At 39.8% G+C, this 27,543-nt stretch overlaps 1 protein-coding gene across 1 annotated transcript in view; it reads right to left on the bottom strand.

Moving 5' to 3' along the window:
- EPB41L5 (erythrocyte membrane protein band 4.1 like 5) overlaps positions 1-27,543 on the bottom strand; it is a 138,102-nt gene that overhangs the window by 32,871 nt on the left and 77,688 nt on the right. The window contains exons 17-18 of the mRNA XM_056117671.1: positions 9,791-9,954; positions 6,382-6,479 (exon numbers count right to left, since the gene is read on the bottom strand). Coding sequence (XP_055973646.1) covers positions 6,382-6,479; positions 9,791-9,954 — 262 coding nt within the window. The remainder of the gene's footprint in view (positions 1-6,381; positions 6,480-9,790; positions 9,955-27,543) is intronic.

Below are 27,543 nucleotides of genomic sequence, written 5' to 3'. Positions count from 1 at the left end.
GGGCCTGCTCGAGGCAATCGACGAATAACAGGATGATGAAATGAAAATGAAATTCCAGTAGAATTTTCATCATAAGATTACTGTAGTAATGACAACATTAACTTACATTCCTCAGGCAAACAACAACCGTTGATGTTAGAGGTAGAGAAATCAGACTAGTCTAAAAAGGTGTTTTATAAAACATGAATCAAAGTTCTGTTTGCTTGTTTAGGGGGACATACCTGAGATTATTCGCACAAATGTTCAGGAATTGTGAAGTGCCGGGGACTGAACATGGGGATCCAGTACTATGCATAGCTGGTCCTCCAACCTTTGAGCTATCTGTCCGGCCTAACACAAATCAACTTCTGAATAACATACCACAGTTGGAAAAAATTAAGGTAGTAATCAAATGTCAAATTTTTTTTTTTTTTTTTAGTAAAAGGCTCGAGTATGTGTGTGTGTGTGTGTGTGCGTGTGTGTGTGTTTGTTCTGTTTTAGAGCCACAGTCAGCAGTGCTTAGGGACTATTTCCAGTTCCATGCTTAGGGGTTCTGGGTGATCATGTGATGCCAAGGACTAAACATGGGGCTCCCATGTGCAAAGCATTCATTCAGTCTGACCCCTACCTATAATGCTAAATTATTTCTTATTGCTGTTTCCTATTGAGTAAGCCCTTACCAAATATATATTTTTTTCTAGTTGAGAGAAAGGAGAAAAGTGCCTGCCATACAGGCAGGCTGGGCATGGGGGTGGGGGTGGGGTGTTGGGGGATGGTGGATAGTTCTTACCTAAAAAGGTAAGAACTAAATTTGTCAAGTCTGTCATAGAGGCAGGCAGGGGATGGGAGTGGAGGTTGAGTGTTGGGGGATGGGGGACACTGGTGGTGGGAAATGCGCACTAGTGGAGGGATGGGTGTTGGATCATTATATGACTGAAACCAAATCATGGAGAGCTTTGTAATGGTCTATCTCACAGATAAAAGGTAAAAAGGCCCTCCCGTTGATCATCGATTTGCTCGAGCGGGCCCAGTAACGTCTCCATTGGAGACTTTGTTGTTACTGTGTCTGGCATATCGAATACTCTCGGTAGCTTGCCGGGCTCTCCGAGAGGGGCGGAGGAATCGAACTCGGGTCGGCCATGTTGGCCACTTGTAATGCTATCACTCCAGCCCTCTCACAGATATTCAACAAATTATTTTTTTTAAAAAAGTAATGTGAAGTTCATGCCCACTTCAGTCAGCTTAATCAGTAGCTTAATAAACAGCAGTACTCCTACAAATAAAAAATCAAAAAAAATTTTTTTCCTAGTTATGTGACTGGGCTAGAGCCAGTCACATAGCGGGTTTGGCGTTTGCCTTGCACACAGCTGACCCAGATTTGATTCCTCCGTCCTTCTGGGAGAGCCCAGCAAGCTACCAAGAGTATCTTGCCTGCACGGCAGAGCCTGGCAAGCTCCCTGTGGCATATTTGATATGCCAAAAAAACAGTAACAAGTCTCACAATGGAGACGTTACTGGTACCCACTCAAGCAAATCGATGAACAACAGGAGGACAGTGCTACAGTGGTACAGTTATGTGACTACCAAAATGTAACTTGTAATACAGTGTTCTTGACTTAACCCATTCTTTTACCACCCTTCCTCACACAAAACCATACTCACCTTTTGAAAATTTCAAGACTGATGTTCGGCTACAGAAGCTCAGTGGGACTGAAACACTTATTTTGCATGCAGAAAGCTTTGTCCGATTCCCAACACTGCATAGGGTACCCAAAGTACTGCTAGAGGTCTGCGTGGGCTCAATTACAGTACAGTAAGCTATCAGGGAATTTTTCCCCACCTCACCCCAGAAATGCAGGGAATATTACCAAAAAAAACCAAGTTCAATGGATTTCTATGAATGTCCTTCCAGTGTAAAGGACAACAACTCCTTTCTACCTTCTTATGAGCACCAAGATTTAACAGGTGCTATCCTCTGTGGAAAAGAGCCCAAAGCAGGGCAGGGATAGGGGTGGGGGCTGGGGTACCAAACTTGGAACTCACAGAATCATGGCATGTGCTTGATACCACCAAGCTACACCACTAGCCCTAGTTTCATTCTAATTTAGCGCCAACTCTAGTTCTTACTTAAATTTGTCAAATTAATGGTGAAACATTTGAAGTTTTCATCTAAAGTAAAGTCTCTGACGTTACATTCTGCCTTACAGGTATTAATAATTATTCCTGACAATATAAAAACAAAGAGACCAATGAATGTAACAGAAAATACTGATTAGTTAAAAAAAATAGTATTTTAGAATTAAAATGTAATCAGCTTCTAAAAGAAATTTTAAAAACACATTTGTTACAAGGGTCTATTTCACAGTGATTCAATTTTTTAAAAATCATAAAAAAAACCCACTTAAAAATGATCTGAATTCAAAAGGATGGTTTTATAATGTGTAGGAAAAAAACACACCCTGTAGTAGCATTGTCCTCCCACTGTTCATCAATTTGCTCGAGTGGGCCCAGTAACATCTCCATTGTGAGACTTTGTTGTTACTGTGTTTTGGCGTATCAAATACGTCATGGGTAGATTGCCAGGCTCTGCCATGCGGGCGAGATACTCTTGGTAGCTTGCCGGGCTCTCTGAGAGGGGCGGAAGAATCGAACTCTGGGTTGGCCACGTGCAAGACAAATGCCCTACCCACTGTGCTATCGCTCCAGCCCACACCCTGTAGTAGTCTTTTAAAAATTCCATTGAGTTATTCAAGAAGGAAAGAATGATATCAATCAACTGTTCCTTCTCCTCTTTGAAACCAAAACTAAACTGATTCAACAGATTTTTGTTATCTGTTGTCTATATATAGAAGAGCAGGGTGTCTCCAAGTCATTACTTAAAATTCACTCTTCTATTTTGTGGAGATACTTAGTTGCTGACACAACTATTTTTATCTCACTCCATCAATCTGAGTTAATCTTACAAGTTAGTTAACTGGAAAAAAAGAAAAAAATTAATCACAGTTAAACAATTAGCTGCAGTTTAACTGGGTTAATTGGTCTATACCCCTAAATATGCCAAACACTCCAACTGGAAAGGGTGATAAAGGTACGAAAAGTGAAGTAGTTGGCCAGAGAGATAGTACAGTAGGCAAGGTGCTTGCCTTGCACACAGTCTACCAAGGTTCAATCTCTGGCACCACATATGGTCCTCTGAGCTTCACCAGGAGTGATCCCTGAGCAGAGCCAGGAGTAAGTCCTAAACATAAAAGGGTGTGGCACTCCCCCAAAAGAAAAATGAAATTGAAGTATCTGAAGTTCTATTCTCTTTCTTGTCTATACTTCAGAGCAGATTCCTTTCAAACAAAACCCTCTACAATTTCCAAAAGTCTTCACCAAGTTTGTGAACTAAATCGAGATTCACAGGCCAGGGTTGTAGCTCAGTGGCTTTATGAGTATGTACAAGATGCCACTGCACTCTACATCCATCTCAAACCTGCTCTCTCCACAAAAGGGAATGTCCTGCCACAGAGGCAGGGTGGGATGGGGGGTGGGTGGGAGGGATATTATCCATGGTGGTGGAAAGTGGGCACTGATGGAGGGATGGGTATTTGATCATTGTATAATCGAAACCCAAGCACAAAAAATTGTAAATCTACAACTGTACTTCATGGTGTTTCACTAATAAAAAGGAAAAAAAAAGCATGTCAGGAAAAAAAAAAACCTGCTCTCTCCTTCCCCAAGACAATCAAGTTCCACAAAATATAATTAGAAAAAGGATAGCCTGAATCAAAAGAAAAGAAATCTAAAAGCATTAGCACTTTTGACTATCACTTAATCACTTAATCCCCGTTATTCATCGATTTACTCGAGCGGGTGTCAGTAACGTCTCCATTCATCCCGGTTGTGTGCTAGCATAGCCCAATGGTATCTGTTCATTCTAGGAACATGCAGAGCCTCAAACCGATCATTCAGGGTCTTGACGAAGAAGTCTGACCATCTTGTAGGTGGGCGTCCATGTGATCTTTTGATGTCCCGTGGAATCCAATCAGTAATGGCTCTAGTCCAGCGGTTGTCTGTAAACCTCATTACGTGTCCAGACCATCTGATTTTTGATGTCTTGGCAAATGAGACAGCGTCCCTGATTCTTGAGCGTTGACGAAGATCAGAACTCTGGATTCTATCTCTCATTTGAGTGAATCGTGATATTCCAAGCATAGCTCTTTCGGTTCCTCTTTGAGCGACCCGAATAGCGTTCTCATCCTGTTTTCGTAGGGTCCAGGTCTCTGAGGCATATGTTAATGCAGGAAGAACAGTGGAATCAAAGAGATGTGCTCGTAGCTGGAGGTTCTTTGTCCTTTTAGTTATTTCTTCAATGTTCTTGAAGGCATTCCAAGCCGCTCTCTTCCTCCTGCGCAACTCAGGTGCCAGGTCATTCATCATGTTGATTTCTCGACCTAGGTATATATAACTGTTGCATTCGGAGATGGTGGTTCCGTTGAGAGCGAATGGAGCATCAGGAACAAGGCTGTTTCTCATAAACATTGTCTTCGTAAGATTCAGCTGTAGTCTGACCTTTCCACTTTCACGGTCAAAGTCGTTCAGCATTTGTGCCGCTTGGCTGATGTTTGGTGTTACTAGAACGATGTCATCAGCAAAGCGGAGGTGGTGTAGCTGCCGACCATCTATCTTCACTCCCATACTTTCCCATTCCAGTTGTCGCATGATTTTCTCGAGGGTGGCACTGAAGAGTTTTGGTGAAATGGTATCACCCTGCCGAACCCCTCTCTTGATAAGGATGATTACTTCTTTGTAGAATGGTGAGATCTTGGTAGTGAATCCGCAATACAGCTCACGAAGGATCCTGATGTATTGAGTTTGTACGCCCTGATTGGCTGGGGCTTCCATGACCGCTTCCGTCTCAACAGAATCAAAGGCCTTCTTTAAATCAATGAACATTAGACAGAGCAGCATCTTGAACTCCCAAGAAACCTCAATGAGCTTAGTAATCATGTGGATATGGTCGATGGTACTGAATCCTTTTCGGAATCCAGCTTGTTCACATGGTTGTCCTTCATCTAGTGTTCTGCTAATCCTATTCAGGATGACTCGAGTGAACAGTTTGTAGACGACAGACAATAGGCAGATTGGGCGATAGTTGCCAATGTTGTGGATGTCTCCCTTCTTGTATAGTAGTACAGTCCTGCTGGTTTTCCATTGGGATGGAACCTTGCATTCAGACAGGTAGCGTGTGAAGAGCCGAGCCAATGTATTGATGAGTACTGATGGTAAGTTCTTCAGGTGTTCAGGTCTGATCTTGTCTGGGCCAGGTGCTCTTTGTTTCTTTACCGACGAGATGGCATGTTGGATTTCGGAAGGGAGAACATTGGGAACGACATATCCATCATGTGGTATGTGGTATGTGGGCAAGTGGACGTGGCTATTAAAGAGATCTGAGTAGAAGTCATGAATAATCTTCTCCATTGCCCTTCTGGAAGATGTGATAGATCCATCATGATGTCAGAGGATAGTAATAAATGGATCTCATTCCCCTAACTTTTGACTATATATTTTAAAATAATCATGAGATGACCATATCACTCAAATTGTTTCATCCTCACTACCCAAACATCCACAAATTCTGTCTTTTTTAGAAGTTTTCAATGTCCTTCACAAAGCTTTCCCAGCAAAAGTAAAGGGAAAGCCTCCAAATCACAGACCCTACCCTCAGTTCAGCGGCAGTATAGGTATCAAGGGACTGTGCCCATCGAGGTGAGAGGTGCCACCTTCATCCTTTCCCTGTTGATTGTCTCTTGGACTTCTGGTAACTGTGAGACTTCTGACAGAGCTGCAAAGTAGTTCCCTACATCACACTCCCAGGAGCACACACTTATGCCAGTGAACCTATAGGCTCTGGGGTGGTCATCACCCAAATGTTCAAGAACAAATCATGGATGAAGAAGCTGTGGTATAATCAACACCATGAAATCCTACTCGACTGTGAGAAAAGATGAAATCATGCTATTTGCTGCTAAGTGGATGGATCGAAGAGCATCAGGCTGAGTGAAGTTATTCGGAGAGAGAGGGACAGACACAGAACGATCTCTCTCACATGTGGGATAAAAAGAAACACAGAAGGGAATAACAAATGTCTAAAGGAAGAGAATATGAGGACCGATATTTATTTAGAAGCTTGCCAAAGAACTGGGGTAGGGGTGGGCATGTTGAGGAACAGATGAGGGAAGGGGCTGGGGGATGGGAAAGTGGAATAACAGTGGCTCTATGCATGAAACCCTACCATTAGCAGCACTGTATCCACCATACCTTGAATTTTAAAAATATATAGAAAAAATATTATTTTTGGAAAGAATTTGGGGGAGCTCTAGAGATGGGGACAGACACACGAAAAGGGAGTCAGAGTACCTTGCTGTTGATGTTAACATCAAGGTTGGCTCGAGGTGACTGCAAAGAATTATTTTCCATCTCAAGATGTTTGAGCTTCTCTGAGGCATCTTTTAATGCTGTGAAGAAAAATAAATGATAAAATAGGTCTCCAGTTAGGTCTCTTACTAATACGGGGTATAAATATAATTATTCTGATCAGGGGAAACCAAACAAGTGGTGGTCAGGAGGTCTGGGGTCACAATCAGCAAACCTTAGCCAACCAGGCCAAAGTTCAATGCAAAGGCCCAGGGATGCTTGCATCCTTGATTCCAGGGGTACCTAAGCCATCCTGTGGCTCTGAGGGCCTCCAGAGAGCACCCAGAGATGTTTGGGGAACTCCTGTGGTAATCAAACCCTGGTCAGTGTTCATTAGGAATGTGCCCTCGTTAACAAACTACCCATCTCCTGATCTCTATACTTAAAAAAAAATGCACCAATTACCTAATCAGTTAAAGTTGATAATCCAAGGGACCAAGAATGAATATATTTTCTTTCTAAAATCATATAAAATTTCATTAACTTGATTTAAAAGTTACATAGGAATAAGGCCCTGCTAAAAAGCAAAAATACCTATGACATCATCTTTTCTTCCATCACTACAACTCAGGTACCTCCTTCCAAGCCTCAGTTCTCTGACTCTGCTATTTTCATTCTGTGGACCTCACTTCACTATAAACTGCCTAAACTATACTTATGTGGGCAAAGTGATACAGGATACATGGTTTCTCATTAACTGGTTCAACACAGAATCTACTAGAACCATGAGGTGTGATACACAGCAAGCATTTTATTTTCATTATATACCATCTACAGTTGCAAAACCTATTACAAAGTCCTCAACTGAGAAGTGGTGCATTAAACTCAATTCAGATTTATTATAGCCTAGGTAACACTGTTACAATAGTGTTAACATTTATAATGTTGGTACACAAAATTATTATACCCTACTACCACAAAATTGTCTGATACTCTATAGTACTGTCCTTACTATACTTCTACTCCAGTTCTTCATTCCCCCCATTAGCCTTCTCTGCACTGCTTGGTAATCTAAACTTTTATCATCTAGGATCAAGAATTTGTCTTTGTTCACAATCCTTTTTCCTTGTTTTGACTCTACATATATCACAGATGAATGAGATCATCCAGTATTTGTCCTTCTCCCTCTGACATATTTCACTTAACATAATACCTTCCTGTTCCATCCAAGTTGCAATAAACTGTATGATCTCATCTTTTCTTATAGTTTCATAGTATTCCATTGTGTATATATGACACAGCTTCTTTATTCATTCACCTGTCACTGGGACATTTGGATTGTTTCCACATCTTGGCTAATTACTAAGCACTGAAAAGAATATAGATGTGCATATGTGTTTTAGAACATTTGTGTGCTTTTGGGGTAGATGCTAAGAAGTGGAATTGCTGGGAATCTCCATTCTTACTTTTTTGAGGAATCTACATACTGTTTTCCTAAAGGTTAAGCTAGACAACACTTTCAATAAAAATGAATGAGAAATTCTTTTTCACCACCTCCTAAAACAAGTTGTTTCCAATTTTTTTCTAGTGACAAAGAACAATCATTTCCAACTAAAGGGCAAGTCCAGAGCAGGAATATCAAAACTGGAAACTAACCAAAATAACTTATCAAAAAGAAAGTATTCAATATGCCAAACACAGTAACAAGAAGTCTCACAATGGAGACGTTACTGGGCCCACTCGAGCAAATCGATGAACAACGGGAGGACAGCTCCTTGAGAATATTGGAGGATACTTTTTTAAACTAGTAATTATTACTCTAAAAAAATCTAATTATAATAGTAATCTATAATTATAATAAATAATAAATACACATAATAACATAATAAACATAATAAATCAGAGTTAATATGCTTACCTGACCTCAGTTTTACAAGCACAACTTAAATAACAAACATCAATCAAAATATAGCCATGATATATTACAACATTTGTCTACATATTACTGTGGTTATCTGGTGAACAAAAGAACAAATTTTGTAATACCAATGATCAATAATACCTCAGCATGTAGGTAGTATCCAGAAGCACTGCAAATTTTTTCATTAACACTTATTTTTAAATTGCTACATTTTATAGCAGCATTCTTTTGATTTTTTTGTTGTTTGTTTTTAGACCATACCTAGTGGTGCTCAGAGCTTATTCCTAGCTGGGCACTCAGGGGTCACTTCTGGTGGAGCTCACAGGATGATACAAAGTTCGAGGATCAAACCTGGCTTGGCCATGTGCAAGGCAAGTGCCCTACCCGCTGTCCTATCACTCCAGCCCCTAAAGCATTATTCTACATTCTCTAGAGAGACAACAGCACATTCACAAGCAACTTCCTGGGTTTTTGAAAGATTGTGCCTACTTTCTGCAAAGAAACCAAGACTGACAAGAGCAACATAAATAAGCTGCTTTTAATTGACTATACACACTGAAATCTTTAACTTCTGCTCAAAGTCAGTTTATGGTACTGGAGAGATAAGCTCAATGAACATTTCCATAGACGGGAGGTTGGGTTTGATACCCACCCCTCCAGCATCTCCAGGAGTAATCCTTGAGTATCAAGCAAAGAAAAGCTGCTGAGCAGTGTTGGGTTTGTTTGGGTATCCTGAGAACCCCCTCAAATACCACTGTAGCACTGTCCTCCCGTTGTTCATTGATTTGCTCGAGTGGGCCCAGTAACGTCTCCATTGTGAGACTTGTTACTGTGTTTGGCATATGAACTATGTCACGGGTAGCTAGCCAGGCTCTCTGAGAAGGATGGAGGAATCGAACCTGGGTCAGCTGAGTTGGCCGCATGCAAGGCAAACACCCTACCGCTGTGCTTCGCCAAAATAAACAAATTTTTTTAAATGAAGTATGTTTTACTATCAAACAACATTTATAAATTCTTAGAAAAATTTTAAATGCAAATATTTTTTTAACTTTCAAAAATACTAAAAGAAACAGCATTCTTTTTGGACTATTTTTATGGGTCTGAGCAATAAAAAGTCTATGTTAATAACAAAATACTTTCTAAGTGTTCAAGGAGGGTCCAAACATTCATCAATCCTGTGCCCTAAAAATCTTTAGTAAAACTTTTTCTCTTAATTTGTACTCGAAACAAAGAACAAGAGAAAATATAAAAATTCATTACTATTTAATAATATAAGTTACACAAATGTCTAACAGTCTCAGTTATTAAATACTTCAACTGTATTCACTAACCATGAATTTAAGCTTAATAAGCCAGAAAGAGGAAAAAAGGCATCATTATTTTACATTAAATTTTAAAAAGCCAAATATTAATGTAAGAACTTAAACAGTTTACTTCAAAGGGAAGTAAAATTAAAGGGTGTCACTAGTATTATATAAAAGATTTACTTACTCCCACATTCAATTTCAGGTTCCTTTACTTCAGTTTGTCTGGTGACTATGTTAATTTCATCTGGGACTTGGGATGCTTGCACAGTGTCAGCAGGCCCAGAAACACTATCAATGGTTGTTTCTAACAAGTCTGGACCATCTAGCAAATTAATATTCACAGGCAAGCTGTAAAAATAACAGAAAATTTACTTAGAACAAGAAATTTATCATGAAAATAATTTAAAATACTTTTAAATTATATTACTTAAAAAAAAAAACCCAAACAGGTTGAGAGTTTGTATCCCAACTGATTGATTCATCAGTCAAGCCCTTTAGAAGCAGACGTCTCTTCCAGAGAAGGAACTATTTTCAGGATGTTAGACAACAGGCAAAAAAGGACAACAATTCTGAAATACAGGGGCAAAAAACAAGAAAACTTTCAGACTCTGAAGCAGAAAGGGTAGAGAGGAGGTAGTACATGCAGGACTTCCTCAGTGAAGTTGACAGAATTCAGGGAGACCAAGGAAGCACAAGTTCATGGGACAATATACCAGGGAGGAAACTGTGGCTCTTCAAGGAAAGATTTGTGAAAATTCTGAACAGGAGTCTGAATGTATATGATGAAACTCCCTAAGACTCCTTCCTCCCTTTGGCTAGAGGAAGAATTAATGGCACTCACATCTGTCCAGATTCCTGTTTATACAGATTATGTGTAAAAGCACGTAATTTGCCAGGCACTGGGTATTGCACCAGGAAGGTCTTGCTTCACCAGTAAAGAATAATTAACTTCAACAAAGCATGGCAACATATCCACCTAACACTTTCTGAAAGTTAGATCTGAAAGGATCAAACTTTCCAAGTAATTTAACTGCATCCAAAAACAAAGGTCAGAATTTATAAGAATACACAGTTGTCAAGTATCCAACAAAGATTATATCAGGAATGCAAACGAGCAGGAAGACATCATACACCAAAAGAGAATAATTAACAGAAAATGACATGGAAATTAGAATTAGCAAATCTCATTAAGCCAGTTGTTCATGTATTCAAAAAGTTCAGCAGCAACACGAAGATATTAAACACAAATACAAAAGCAGGAGTGGGCCAGAACCACTAGTCAACAGAATAATGCCTGAAACTTTTCCAAATGTGATAAAAACTATAAACTCACAGACCTAAGATCCTCAATAAAACCTAGATAATACACATAAAAATAAAACCCAAAGCCCATTAAAGCCAAAAATGATAAAACAAAACAATGATAAAAGGACAATTTTAAATGAAGTCGAAGATTTTTTTTATATTCATAGTAATAAAGATAACAGACTTTTCATCAACAGCAGTGCAAACTGGAGAAACACTTCAAAACACTGAAAGAAACAAAAAAAAAATAATCAACCATAATTTTACATCCTACAAAAAAGCCTTCAAAAAGGAAAACCCACATATATACCCAGAAAAATAAAACCATACTTTTGTTTATAGCAGCATTCTTTTTATTTGAAAACACTTTGGGGCAGCACCAAAGTGGGAGGAACCCAAATAGTGATGAATAAAGAATGTGAGCTACAGAAGGAAATGCTATGCAACAAATGTATTGATAGATTGATTCATTCTACCTGATTAACAGTCCTTGAAACCATGAAAATTAGATAAAGTGAAGTCCTGTATGCATGGACCCAGATATTATGTGTCATGATAAGTGAAGCAAGTCGAATGAAAGAAGATAAACCTAATATCTATTTCACGGTGTAACTGTTTAAATGTTTTATACACCACCAGTTGATTTTTTTTTCAACTTCATGAAACCAGGAAAATAGCTCAGTGGGCTGAGTGCATGTTTTGTATGAAAAAAGCTCAGGTTAAATCCCTGGCGCTACATGGTTCTCTGAACACAATGCCGGGAGTAGTTCCAAGCCCCACTGGGTGTTCACCCCCCACACCTCCCCCCCCCACACACACAATCACATAATGGTTGCAACCCGTTTGCATTTAAAAAAAATTCTTTGTAAAATCTACAATAATTATGCAGTGAAATGTGGTATGACTTCAGTTATAACTGTAAAAAAAAATTTATAGAATGAAACCAAAACAAACTATTAAGATGTGAAACAACAGTCGTAACTAAAACTGCAAGGTACTGGGCCAGAAACAGACCCACAGACCAATGGAAGAGAGTTGAATATTCTGTCACAGACTCTCAAATACATGATCACTTAACCTTGATCAAGGAGCAAGAAATGTGAAGTGGAACAAGGAAAGTCTCTTCAACAAGTAGTGCTGGGAAAACTGGACAGCTACCTGCAAAAAAATGAACTCTGACCTCTGTCTAATGCCAGGCTCAAAAGTCAGATCAAAGTGGATTAAATACCTCAATATCATATCAATATCATACCTGAATCCGTAAGTTACATGGAGGAAAATGTAGCAGAAAGCTCCATGACATTGAAGGTAAAAATCATCTGTAAGGATGAAACACCACTGACCAACCAAGTGGAAATAAACATAAACAAGCTTCTGCACCTCAAAAGAAACAGTGACCAAAATACAGAGAGAGCCCACAGAATGGGAAAGAGTATTTACCCAATACTCATCTGATAAGGGGTTAATATCCAGGATATACAAGACACTAGTAGAATTGTACAAGAAAAAAAATCAAAAAATGGGGAGAAGAAATGAACAGAAGCTTCCTCAAAAAAGAAATACAAATGGCCAAAAGGCACATGGAAAAAATGCTCTACATCTTGAATCATCAGGAAGATGCACATCAAAACAATGAGATATCATCTCACACCACAGAGACAGGCACACATCAAAAAGACGAAGAACAACTAGTGTTGGTGCGGATGTGGGGAGAAAGGGACTCTCTGTCACTGTTGGCGGGAATGCCGACTGGTCCAGCCTTTCTGGAAAACAATATGGGCATTTCTTCAAAAACTAGAAATTAAGCTTCCATATGACCCAGAATACCACTTCTGGGAACATATCCCGAGGGTGCAAAAAAGCATAGAAGAAATGACATCTGCACCTGTATGTTCATTGCAGCACTATTCACAATAGCCAGAATCTGGAAACAACCTGAGTGTCCTAGAACAGACAACTGGTTAAAGAAACTTTGTTACATCTACACAATAGAATACTATGCAGCCTTTAGGAAAGATGAAGTCATGAAATCTGCTTGTAAGTGGATGGTCATGGAAAATATCATGCTAAGTGAAATGAGTCAGACAGAGAGGGACAGACATAGAAAGAGTGCACTCATTTGTGGAATATAAAATATCATGAGACTAACACCTCAGGGCAGTAGAGACAGGGACAGGAAGCTTGCGCTCTGGTTGGAAGCCTGCCTAATGAGCTGGGGGAGAAGGCAGCTGGGATAGAGAAGGGATTGCTAAGTCAACAATGGTTGGGGGGATAGCTTGGGATGGGAGATGCGTGCTGAAAGTAGACAAAGGACTAAATAAGATTGCCTTTCATTATCTGTATTGCAAACCATAATGCCCAAAAGTAGAGAGAGACTAAGAGGCAAACTGACACAGAGGCAAGGGGAGGGAGAGGTGGGACTGGGTGGCGGGGGGGGGGGATAGGGATACTGGGGACACTGTAGTGGAAAATGCATACTGGTTGAGGGATGGGTGTTGGATCATTGAATTACTGAAACTCAAACACAAAAGCTTTCTTAAGTGTAGGTCATGGTGATTCAATAAAAAAAAAAAGATATGCAAGAACATAACAGTGGTTACCTAAAGAGGTAGGTACTGGGCTGGAGAGATAGTACAGTGGGTAGGGAACTTGCCTTGTTTGCAGTTGACCCAGGTTCAATGCCTGGCACCACATATGCTTCCCTGAACCCCACCATGAGAGATCCCTGAGCACAGAGCCAAGGGTAAGTCCTTGAGCACTCCTGGGGGGTGGCCCAAAAACAAAATCAGAGAGAAAAGGGTAAAGGACAGTGGCTTGGATAGATTTGGTAAAGATATGGGGAGGGTGGAAACTAGACTTTGGTGGTGAACATAACAATACATACATACAGATGGTGACTAACAAAATCTACCTGAAACCTATACACATTTTTATAAATTAATGTTATTCAAAAGGGAGAGGGATGTGACTCAGTGACAGAATGCCAGGCTTGCATGAATGAGACTATAAATTTGATCCCTGGCAACCACCCCAATTAAGTCATGTCAGCACCACAATTATTGATTCCCCAGAGCCATAAATGTAACTGCCAGGACAGTACAAAGTTGCAACCTCTGCCAAGTAAAGCATCCAAGTATGTGAACACTGCGCCAAAAGTCCTACAACATCACAACAAAAGGGGGGAAAGACTGGCATTTGCACAAAAATCAATAGTATTGAGATTCCAGAATTCTTATAATTGGTATTTGCATTACAAGTCAAGGGGGAAATAATAGCCTTTTCAGCGACTCTAGGGCATACTTATACAAAAACAGAAATTTCCTGAGAAAAATCAATTAATTCCAATCACAAAAATAAAATGAAAATCGATATTAGACCTAAGGTGGAGAGCTTAAACTTGAAAACCTATTAAAATGAAGCTCAGTAACTTTAGTTTTGGAAAATATGTTTAGATATGAACTAAAAACATCATCCTCAAAAAAAGTTGTAGGTTGGATGTCATCATAATGAAACAGTCAAGCTTCAAAAACACCATACTTGAGGAGTGGCTCAAGTAGTATTACACACATGCCTTGCAACAAATTAGAATTCATGGAAAACTCAGAAACAGTAAGACAGGGAAAGAAGCCAAACATAAAACCCCGTATATTACATGATTTCACTTAAATGAAATGTCTAGAAAAGGCAATTTTTTAGAGATTGAAAGCAGATCAGCAGCTGCCTACCTGAGAGGGTCAGAGGGGGTAGGATCATGTCCACTATGTAGGGATGGTTTGGAGGTAAATGAGGATTCGTCACTGGTAATGATGAAACAGCTCTAAAATGTGACTGGTGATGATTATACAATTTACCCATTTCTAAACATCAGGGCACTGTACCCTTACAGTAAGTGAATTTACAAACTAGGAAATTATAATCCATTTCAACAAAGTTGCGAGATCAATGGATAAAAGTTAACTATCCATGTTTTAAGAGATTGTCCACTTAATACAAGGAACTGGAAATTTAAAAAGTATTCCATTTAGAACTCCATCGTATTCTAATAGGCCTTTTGCTTTTGTTTGGTTTTAAGACCACACTGGCAGGACTCAGGGCTTACTCCTGGCAGACTCAGGGGGAAGAATATGAAGTGCCGGGGCCTGAACCTGGCACTTGCACAGTCATGTGCAAGGCAAGCTAGCTTACCAGCTGCTCTCTCTCTTTCTCTCTCTCTCTCTCTCTCTCTCTCTCTCTCCTTTTTAAAAAACAAGACTTTAATCAAAATGTTGGTTGTGAGAAAGTTCAAAAGCTATAGATATTTTATTTGGTTAATTACTCCTGAGTTGGAATAAAAGGAGTTGCCATAGTTGGGAAGATTCCATGCTCTTCTAGCGGAATCAAGGTCATATATCAATCATTTACCTTATACCTGGGACCCAAAAGAAAAAATTTTCTAAAAATGGCTAAAAGAGATAAAAAGAACAAACAAAGATATCAGATGAGACAGATTTGTCTTCAAGTCCTACCTCTGGACCCAACCAGCTGTACAATTTTGGACAAATCATTTATCTTGATTTTCAAAATGTGTTCTAAAGAGCCCAAAGGATTCTGTAGAATAGGTGAGTGACTTAGCTTTACTGTTTGAAAAGGTAGTTGAAAAAAACTTTTTTAGCGTTTTTATTTTAATTTCCCTGGTAAATTTAATAAGGTATCTTGGCTAATTTGAAAATCACTGGCATTAAGATACTTAATGACATTCATCATTTTAATACTGTAAAAAACCACAGGACTATCATCTTATGTGCTTATAAGACTATCATCTTATCATCTAGTCTTCATATGTTGGTTCAAAGGTTATTGTCCAGAAGTGTGAGGCAGTTTCACTTGTGTTTTTTTTTTTTTTTTTTTGCTGTTTAAGAAAACAACATCAAAAAGAAGAGACGGTGGTGAAGAAAAACAACAACAAAAAACCAGCAAAATATCAAAATTTATTAAAACTGATTTAAAATCACTGTGGTTCATCACATATACTACTTTATGTATTTTGAGATATTTTCATCACAAAAAATTTAAATATGAATATGCAAATTCTGAAGACAAATGAATGCAAGAACTGATGGAAGTTCATTTCCTATGATCCTGACATGGACACATAGCAGAAAATAATTTTTTTTTTTTACTACGCACCATATTCTTGAGTTCATTCAGGCTGCTAGAACTGAATCAGAATGACTCATCAACAAAAAGAAATTTCTCCTGTTTTAGAGGGTGGAATATCCAAGAGGAAAGTCCTGCCAGATTTTGGTCCAGATGACTGCTGTGCCCTCACATGGCAGGAAGGATGCAGGATCTCACTGGGGTGGCTTTTATGAGGACACTTAATCCCATTCAGGAGAGCTTTCACCCTTATGACCTAGGCTTGACTTCAGCTAGGAGGAATAGTGCAGGGTCTTAGACAGCCTGCCCTGAAAGCATACAGTCACAAGTTCAAATCCCTGGTGTCACCACAGGTATGCAGCATGGTGCTGGTAGCTCTGCTATCTGTGATCACTGGCGGCACAAGCCAACTGCATTGGCCACTATGTGTGTTCACCACAATGGGGTACAACAAAACCCGCCTAACCCCAACACACTCTGTGAGCACTGCAACTATAAAAAGGTATCAGCACCATGGCCAGGAAGTGTAATCCCTGGTGAGCACATGTGAGTGTGCCCCCCGCCTCCCGCTGTGAGCACTATACCTTAACTTGCATGCCTCAGGTAAAAGTGCAACCCCTGACAAGAACATGGGCAGGAACAACTGAGAGTGTAAACCTCTGTGAGCACTACAGCCTGGTGGTGTGAGTTGTGCTACTCTTGGTTATTACAACAATGAAGAGAAAGAGGGGAAGGAAGAGATTTTTAAGGCCTAAACTAGGGATTAGGTCTCAATTCATCTGGAGGAAAGAAGAAGAAAGAATAAGGAAGAAGGAAGAAGGGAGTAGGAAGAGGAGGAGAAGTAGTAGTAGTAGTAGTAGTAGTAGTAGTAGTAGTAGTAGTAAAATAGAAGCTCATATAAGAAATATTAAATTTTCTCAAAATTTCTGAAGAGTGAGCCCAGAGCAAAGGTACAGTGGGTAGGGTGTTTGTCTTGCACATGGTTAGACCCAGGTTAGATCCCTAGCACCCCATAAGGTCCTCAGTCTGCCAGAGTATGCCCAGAGCCCTGAGCTGAGCTCCAAGCACAGCTAGCTGGGTATGGCTAACAAACAAAAAAATTCTGAAGATAAAGGACTGAAAAGCACCATTGTTTGGTATCTTCAAAGATGTCACGCCACTGGCCGAGCAAGTGAAAACAGAGATAGACAAATGGGACTATCTTAAACTAAGAAGCTTCTGCACCTCAAAAGAAACAGTGACCAAAATACAAAGACAGCCTACAGAATGGGAAAGAATATTCACCAAATACACATCCGACAAGGGGTTGATATCAAGGATGTACAAGGTACTGGTTAAACTACACAAGAAGAAATCACCCAACCCCATCAAAAAATGGGGCGAGGAAATGAACAGAAACTTTCGCAAAGAAGAAATCCGAATGGCAAAAAGGCACATGAGAAAATGTTCTACATCACTAATCATCAGAGAAATGCAGATCAAAACAACAATGAGATATCATTTCACACCACAGAGACTGGCCCACATCCACAAGAACAAAAGCAACAGGTGCTGGCGTGGATGTGGCGAGAAAGGGACCCTCCTTCACTGCTGGTGGGAATGCCGGCTGGTCTAACCCTTTTGGAAAACAGTATGGACGATTCTCAAAAAATTAGAATTTGATCTCCCATTTGACCCAGCTATAGCACTCCTGGGAATATATCCCAGAGAGGCAAAAAAGGTATAGTCGAAGTGACATCTGCAATTATTTGTTCATTGCAGCACTCTTTACAATAGCCAGAATCTGGAAAAAACCTGAGTGCCCGAGAACAGATGACTGGTTAAAGAGACTTTGGTACATTTACACAATGGAGTACTATGTAGCTGTTAGAAAAGATGAAGTTATGAAATTTACATACAAGTGGTACTACATGGAAAGTATCATGTTAAGCGAAATGAGTCAGAAAGAGCGGGATAGACACAGAAAGATTGCCTTCATCTGGGGAACATAAAGCAACAAAACAGGAGACTAACACCCAGGAATGGCTGAGATTAGTACCAGGAATTTTGCTCCATGACTTGAAGGCCAGCCACATGTGCTAGGTGAAAAGGAAGCTCAGATAGAGAAGAGAGCACCAAATAAAGGGTGTTGTGAAGACCCTCCCAGGGTGGGAGAGACATGCTAAAAGTAGTCTATAGACCAAACATGATTGCCACTCAATGCCTCTCTTGCAAAACACAGTACCCAAAAGAAGAGAGAGAGAACAAGGGGGAATGCCCTGCCACAGCGGCAGGGTGGGACAGCGGGGATGGGGGGTGGGAGGGATGCTAGGACCCATGGTGGGGGAGGATGGGCACTGGTGGAGGGATGGGTACTTGATCATTGTATAACTGAAACCCAAGCACAAAAATTTATAAGTCTATAACTGTACCTCATGGTGTTTCACTAATAAAAAAATGATAAAAAAGCACCATTGTTTATAGCTGAATTATGTCCTACCAAAATTTGTGTTAAAACCCTAATAACCACTCCATCAGAATGTTAAATTTTTTTGAAGTAACGACAGTTGCTAACATGTACTTACTTTAGTGAGATCAAACTAGAGTAGATACCTAATCCAATAGGACTAATATCCTTTTAAAAAGTACGTGTGTGTGGGGGGGGGTGGATTGGGAAGTGGCTATTTGGACTCGAGACACACACGAAAGAAACTATATGGTAAGAAGATGAAGCAGGTATTAATGCTTCTTTGAGTCAAAGACCATGAAAAACTAGGTGAGAATCATGGAACAGATTCTTCCTCATGAGTCTCAGAACAGATTCTTCCTCATGAGTCTCAGAGCAATAGCATAGTGGTAGGGCGTTTGCCTTGCACGCAGCCAACATGGCCGACCCGAGTTCGATTCCTCCGCCCCTGCCGGAGAGCCCGGCAAGCTACCGAGAGTATCTCGCCCGCACGGCAGAGCCTGGCAAGCTCCCTGTGACGTATTTGATATGCCAGACACAGTAACAACAAAGTCTCCAATGGAGACGTTACTGGGCCTGCTCGAGCAAATCGATGATCAACGGGAGGGCCTGCTCGAGTCTCAGAACAGATTCTTCCTCATGAGTCTCAGAAGGCAGCAATACTGCCGACACCTTTATATCTCAGACTTGGTGTCTCTAGGAACTGTGAGACAATACTTCTATTCTCACCCAATTCTAACAGCAGTCTTAAGAGAAGCTAACTCATCCCATACACCAAAGATCTAAGAAGGCCTTACCAAAAGAGAACCTGAAAGCATCACATTATTCTGGTCATAAAATAAAGAAATTCAGAGTTTCTGCAAGGTGAGAGATCCCTCAGGCTAGGTCGCCTACCCCAGAGCTTATTTCTATCCTTGGCACCACATGGTTCTCCAGCACTACCAAGTATAGCCTGGAAACCTCCACCACTGCCAGATGTGGCCCTGGATGCTGCAGGACCAAGGAATCAGAGAAACAATACAACACCAGGCCCTAGCATTAAACTGGTTGGCCAAATATTGCCAGAAAGGTTCCCAGAGTACCATCTGGGAGATGTCCCCTTCAAAAAAAAATATAATCTGCAGGGTCAGAGATGGAGTACAGAGGTTAAAATGCTTGCTGTTCCTGCCTTGCATGTGGCTAATCCTGGTTCTATCCCCAGCATCAATCATGATCTCCCAAGCACCACTGGGGGACCCTGAGCATAGAGTCAGATGTACACCCTGAGAACAAAGGGTATGGTCCAAACCTTCTACCCCACTACCACTTCCATCCCTTGCCTAGCAAACAAACAAACAAACGAAAGATTCTTCAGGAGAAAGCACTTGGACTTTTCCCCTTGTTTTTAAAAAAGATAGTCAGGCGCAGCTCTAAAATATCTTGTGAGTAAAGTTGGGTTACATACATAAACTTCAGGACTTGGAGCATATGTAAATGTGAACCAGACAGAGATAGCACTTCCTTTGTGGTAAGGCACGGAGAGAATGCAGAGATCTAAACAGGGTTGACTGGAGCCATTATGCTGTATGTATGTATTTACAGAAAATTTCAAATGAGGAAATCATCCATAGAAACAAAGCTTAGTGTCTGCCAGGGCCTGTGGGGTAAGGAGAACAGACAGTAACTCCTAATGGGTAAGAGCTTTCCTTTGGGAATGATAAAAAATGTTTAGGAATTAAAATAGTGCTTGTATACATTTTCAAATATATTAAAAACCAATGAACACTTGAAGGGCTGGAGCAATAGCACAGTGGCAGGGCATTTGCCTTGCACGCAGCCAACATGGCCGACCCGAGTTTGATTCCTCCGCCCCTCTCAGAGAGCCCGGCAAGCTACCGAAAGTATCTCGCCCGCACGGCAAGCTACCCATGATGTATTCGATATGCCAAACACAGTAACAACAAAGTCTCCAATGGGCCCGCTCGAGCAAATCAATGAACAACGGGAGGACAGTGACAGTGACAGTGAACACTTGAAGACAGTTTTTCAAACGTAGTTAAGTAATACATTTCTGATCTGTGGCTTTTGGCAGTGCCTCAGATACATGTTTCTCAAAACACACACACACACACACACACACACACACAAAGAAATACATGTAAAAACATTATCTTTCTATCCATCTCTTTCTTTTGAATAGACCCTTATCTTAAAAATTAAAGGAGTTTTTCCTGTTTCCCACTGTATACGGAGGCATTTTGCTTTCAGTTATTTAAATCAGTACATGCTAGATAAGAAAAGTAATCCACTTACTATAAATTTATCTACCCAGGTCCAATTTCTGTATACTTACATACGAATAAAATACATCATCTGTTTTTCAAAAACAAAGAAACATATCTCAGGCACTTCACTTCAGTTTGTAACTCAACAGTTATCACTGATATATTCTAGCACCTCATTTTCCTCAATAATTACATTCATAAGCACAATATATTTTAACTCACCAATTAACATTGTAGCACTGTAGCACTGTCCTCCCTTTGTTCATTAATTTGCTCGAGCAGGACCAGTAACGTCTCCATTGTGAGACTTGTTGTTACTGTGTTTGGCATATTGAATACGTCACGGGTAGCTTGCCAGGCTTTGCCGTGTGGGCGAGATACTCTTGGTACCTTGCCGGGCTCTCCGAGAGGGGCGGAGGAATTGAACCCAGATCGGCCGGGCTGGCCGCTTGCAAGGCAAATACCTTACCACTGAGCTATCGCTGTGAATTAACATTACCTGCCCTTCAGAATTATTTAAAGCAAAACTGTTATTCCCGTCTATATTTGCAGTGCTGGGGATTGAACCCAAGTCTCTCTTTTATGCATAAAAGACATGTGTTTGGCCAGAGTCACATTTTCAACCTACACTCCTTTCTCCACAATCTTGGCTTCACCAAGCTCCATTCTGTTGTTGCACCAGAATAGTAGGTAAAATCTGAGGCTTAGGATGAAGCTATCTGAATATAAACTCAGTCTCATCATGAACTAGCAATGTAACTTTAGCCAAATTACATACCTTTATTGTGCTTTTATTTCTTCAATGGCAAAAATACCTTATGGATTCTATAAGGATTAAATATTTTGCTGGAGTACATGTTACTATTCTACCTCCAGATGGATATGGAATTCTATCAATTACCATATTACTGTGTAGTACCATCCATTGAATCCTATACCCAATGTCAAATTCCATTTATTATCCCACAGCTATAACTCAAACTTTGCTACTTTAAAAGTCTCTTCTGCTATAGCTATCTTGATGATTTACTTATCCAATACTACTGATTTGGAGCTGGAAATACACTACAGCAGGTAAGACACTTGCTGCATATAGCAGACCGAGGTTTGATCCTTGGCACACATATATGACCCCTCCAAACGATGTCAAAAGTGATCCTTGAGGGGCCAGAGCAATAGTACAGTGGGTAAGGTGTTCGCTTTGCATGCGGCTGACCTGGGTTCTATTCCCAGCATCCCATATGATTCCATAACCACCACTATAAACGCCCCATATTGAACCAATTTCGCCGGGGCACCCCAGATGGAGCAGGTGTAGTCTCCCTGCCTACTCCAGATGGAATTTCGGCAACCACAAGCAAGGCCCAGGTATGCGGGTACCAGGACTAAATCTCCAGGCCGAATGGTGGCAGAAGCAACAGGGTGGTCCCTCCCTGGCTCTCCGCCTGCTCTGAGGCCTACCTGTCATGCCCATAAACTTCCACCAGGCACCATCTTGGTGCTCCAACAGCCCTGCTCCAGAAATTCCCAAATGAATCCCAGAATGGATTAGTGCCCTACAGAGATGTCTCTGGAACCCAACAATCTACAATCTAGGATTCCAGAAGTGCGTGGCCACTGCATCCATGATATTCAAAATGAGCAAGAGACAATAAATGATCTAGCATCTGCCCCTGGCAGGCAGGCTTGAATGGTGGTGTGAAAATTCCAGCAAAACATAATGCCCATGCTGAAAGTAGTCTACAGACAGAACATGATTGCCGCCCAGTGTCTCTTCTGCAGACCACAGCAGTCAAAAGGAGAGATAGAACAAAAGGGAGTGCCCTGCCACAGAGGCAGGGTGGGATGGGGGATGGGAGGGGTGGGAGGGATACTGGGGTTGGTGGGGGCGGAGAATGGGCACTGGTGGAGGAATGGGTACTCGATCATTTTGTAACTGAAACCCAAGCACAACAACTTGTAAGTCTACAACTGTACCTCATGGTGTTTCACTAATAAAAAAAAATAAAAATAAAAAACCATAATGCCCAAAAATAGAGTATTGGGGAAACTGTCAGTTATGGAGGTAGGGTGAGGACTGAGATGGGGATAGGGGGGACATTGGGGACATCAGTGGTGGAAAATGTGCACTGGTGGAGGATGGGTGTTCGATCATTGTATGGCTGAATCTCAAACACAAAAACTTTCTAACTATATCTCATGGTGATTCAATAAAATTTTTAAAAAATATAGGGAACAGTGAAAATAGGGAGGTGGATTCAAGGGTTTTTTTCATTTTTTTTCATTTTTTTTTTTAATGACAGAGATGTCTCTGGAACCCAACAATCTACAATCTAGGATTCCAGAAGTGCGTGAACTCTCACAGAAAGTTTCTTTTCTGATGGGAATATGTCACTAGAGTAGAAAAACTGATGCTATAGATCTGAAGGGAGAATTTCTAGAATGTCATTCTTGAGTAGCAATGAGTCAAATTCTACTAGACAAGTAGATACATGTACCTTCACTAAGAGGTTGGACAGTTTACCCAGAACAACAGGAAAAGCAGAATGCTCACAGCATTAAGCTTGGCAAGATGTGGGTGTATTCAGAAAATCTCTTCTACTTAACTATTTTCTCATTGAAATAGAAAGCAACATCATATGCTGAGAGTGAGGAGTGAGAAAAGGTGGTAGAAGTTTGAGAGGGAAATTATGCTGTCAGCTTAGTGGAAGAATAAATCAAGAAAATGTGACAGGATTTCAAGAAGACCCACTTGCATCCCACATTCACCATCAACATGTATAGTATAGAGTTGGTTTAAACAGAATTAAATCCAGGATTTAACCAAATATATACAACAGGGAAATTATCAAGAAATCTGAGAGATCAGAGTGATAGTATAGCAGGTAGGGCACTTGCATTGTACACAGCTGACCCAGGTTCTATCCCTGAGCACTGAGCCAGGAGCCAGGAATAAGCCCTGAACCACTAACAGGAATGGCAAAAAAAGAAAGAAAGAAAGAAAGAAAGAAAGAAAAGTTTTTAGAGTGTTCATGAAAAAGAGCAATTGTAAGTTACTAATAAAGTGAAGAACATGGAGTTAACCTGGCAGGTATTAAATAAATAATGAAGAGAATTAAAGGAGGAAGCATCAATACAAATGTCCCCAAATCTTTCATTTAAACTTGCACTGGTCCCAGTCCTTCTTACCAAACCCAAACTCCTTGGATTAATTTCCAGTGCCTTTCCGACCCACTCAAATACTTTTTTGTAGTATTGAGGAATGAACCAAGGCCTCACATGAGCAAGATAATTAAATGCTCCACCACTGGCCCCACTCAACTAATTTCAACTGTATTATTCCAACATATTTATGAAATTTCAAAGTAATAAATAATTTGGGTATTCAAGAATATTCAAATCTCTCCAAGTACTTGTAATGACTTCTAAGAATTTTGCTAATGGTGTCCCCAGAAAGAAAGTTGTAAAACAAGAGTCTTATCTAAACTCTTAGAAAATTTTTGTGATTAAATAATCCCTGGTTACCATCATAGCTTTGTGATTAAAAACTCTTCTGCATAGTGGCATTTTACAATTTCTCTGAACAGTCTTTTATCCAGCTCTGTAAGAGGATTAAGCCAGCAATTGTCTTCCTATCACCTTTATCTTTCACTTTTTTCTTTTACTCCAGCCCTAAAATTAAAATATTTTTAACATCGGCAATATTCAGTCAAATTTGTATACAAGACCTTTATTAAGCAATCTGCAATTTGCATTACAAATCCTACCTATATACTAGTATATTTCATTATTCTTCATTAAAATTAGTTGAAAACAAACGAGAATTCCATCAACAATAAAAGAACTGCGGTTGTTGAACCTGTATTTGAGAGGAGGAGGAAGATAAATATTTCATCACTGAGGGAGTCTTCAATCACACTTCTGAGAGAATGCTGTTCTCCAAGTCAAATAACTCCACACCAATATAAACAATGTTACACAGCTGTCAGTAACAAAATGTAAAATCCTTGCTCTATTACCTAGAATTAAGGCTACAGCATGCAGTTAAACTCAAAGGTTTAGATAATTACAAAAAAGAAAAACTATTACAGATAAAAGCAGCTGATTATAAGCAACTGTCAAGAATGGAAAGAAATTAAGTTATATAACACATTTTCCATCCATGAAAAGTGAACCTTTTGTTTTGAAATCTCTACCACTGAAGTGTGAGTGGAGACTGAACAAAATATATTTTCACAGTATCATGACTAAACTAAAAGCTAATTTATGTGAAGAGGATGAGTTATATCTTAAAGGTAGATAAGGTTGAGAAGTAAACCAGAAGACAAAACACAAAATGATCTCACTACTGTGGTACACAGAATAGCTGAAAAAAGGCAATACAGTAATGGGAGGATGCTTATATCATCCTTGATCCCAATGTATAGGAAGTAAAAGGAGAGAAAAGAAAAGAAATTGAGGAGGGAAGGAAGAAGACAAGAAAGGGGGAAAGTAATGGGGGAGCCCAAGAGTCAGGGACATCAAGTTTACTGGTAATGTGGGGGAGTGGCATAGCTATATATATCCAAACCACAGACTCCACAACACTGATAACACAAGATCCAAACTACAGCCACCTTTCTAATGTGCTGTCAAGGCAGCAGGCTGAGCAGGTGGGAGAGAACTTGGGAGCACTGATGGAGGGAAGTTGATACTGGTGCTGGGATTGTTGCTAGAATATATGCCTAAAACTCAACAACCAATAACTTTGTAAATCATGGTTGATCAAATTTTCAAAAAATATTTAAAGTTAATTGAGGAAGAATACTCAATCCAGGAACCAGAGAGATAGGACGACAGCCTGGCTACCCTAAATTGGATCCCCAGAACCATATATGGTCACTGGAATACTGCCAGGAGTGATCCCTGTGCTGAAAGCCAGGATGAAGCCCAGAGTATTTCCAGGTGTGGTCCCAAAACAAAAGAGTACCATATCTGAATTCATATGACTCATACTACTCTTGAAAGGATCTGACAATCGTATTTTATAAATGAGACAGATACACAAAACACAGAGTGGGGGTGGGGGCTGGGGGAGAGGGAGTAAGACAGACACTGACTCAGTACACCCACCACAGCAGAGTATTCCATTTCTATCACTTAAAAAGCATCTATTATACAAGTATTCACAATTCTGGGAGCAAGATATAACTGATTATATAACATAAATTAACTTAAAATATAGGAAGTATGTGATAAAAGAGATAATTTTATCTTCCCAAATACATAAGACAAATTATATGACAAGGATAATAAATTTTAAGTTTGCATCTAGGAAGATGTTGAAGTAACAGGAGTCAGAGATGAGCAGTCCTCTGTCCATGAATCAAGGATAATAAATTCATGCAACTTGATATTATTTTTAAATCCAAGATTCAAAGCCTACCACACAAAAAGTTATATAGCCTTTCAAAGCAATGAGCTATGATTTAGAGACAAATAATGTTTGCGTTGGATGAAACTGTCCAAGTATCAGTTTCAAACTACTTCTCTTCCCACCCATAAGAGTGTGCTATACTGACATTAATAGCTACCTTCCAACTTCTTCATTTTGCATATAGGAAGACTTGTTGAAGTAACAGGAATCAGAGATGAGGATTAGTTTTATGTCCATGAATTAAGTTAGCTCTGCAATACTCTCCTTCCTCCTGAAACTCAAAGATAGCATACCAAACTCTTATCACTCTCCAACATTCTCATATACTTGTATATATGTATTGGCATGATGGGAGAAATGTATGTTATCATATGAAAACAAAACAAAAGAAAAGATTACTCATCAAAAATATTATTAGTGGGCTGGGGTGATGATTAAAATAACTGGAGAGAATATATCTGCATGTGGGGAGGCTAAGAATGACCACTGATACCACATTACTCAAAGTACCACCAGGAGTAATCCTCAAGCACAATATAGGGTATAGCCCCTGAGCAGTGCCAGGTGTGACCCCCAAACCAAAAAATTATTATCAGTAAATCAATAAAGTTAATATGCAAAAACCCTTGAAAACAAGAGAGAATGTCATAATTAAGGCTCAGCTAAGTTTTTTCCTATGAAACAAGCTGCCTCATTGTTTATTATTCAAGAGACAGTTTCATTTGTCCTAAGATGCTTACATTTTTTACATCCTGGGCAATAAAGCATTCACCAGTGTTCTAAGCATCATCATTTTCTGGATAAATATGAAATTTTAAAACTTCAAAGAGCCATCATACACCATTGGTAGAAATGTCATCTGATTTAGCCTCTATGGAAAATAGTATGGAGACTTCTCAAAAAATTAACTGAACTTCCATATGACCCAGAAATTCTTCTTTCCATCTACCTCAGAGCCCAAAAACATTAATTTAAAAAAGGTATTCACAATTCTATGTTCATTGTAATGCCGTTCACAACAGTTAAGATCTGGAAACAACCCAATAGTCCAAGAAAAGATGACTAGAGAAAGATATTGTAGTACACACACACACACACACACACACACACACACACACACTGAGTGAAATGAATCTTAACTATAAGAGAAAGTGAAATTCTGCAGTTTGCAAAATAGAACAGGAGGGTATCATGCTGATTAAAAAAAAAAATCAAAATAAGACAAATACCAAGTGCTCTCTTTTATATGTGGAGTACACAGAAACATAGAAATGGGAAAAATGATCAGTAATAACATACTCTGAAAGTCAGCCTACAGAACTGAGCCTGTGAAGACGGGTTTGAGAGAGCAATGAGGGGACCGAGAGACA

This window comes from Sorex fumeus, unplaced genomic scaffold (assembly GCF_029834395.1).
Source record: "Sorex fumeus unplaced genomic scaffold, SorFum_2.1 ptg000035l, whole genome shotgun sequence".
Taxonomy (NCBI): Eukaryota; Metazoa; Chordata; class Mammalia; order Eulipotyphla; family Soricidae; genus Sorex; species Sorex fumeus.
Note: the sequence above shows the minus strand (reverse complement) of the source record. Positions and strands in the feature narration are given on the sequence as shown.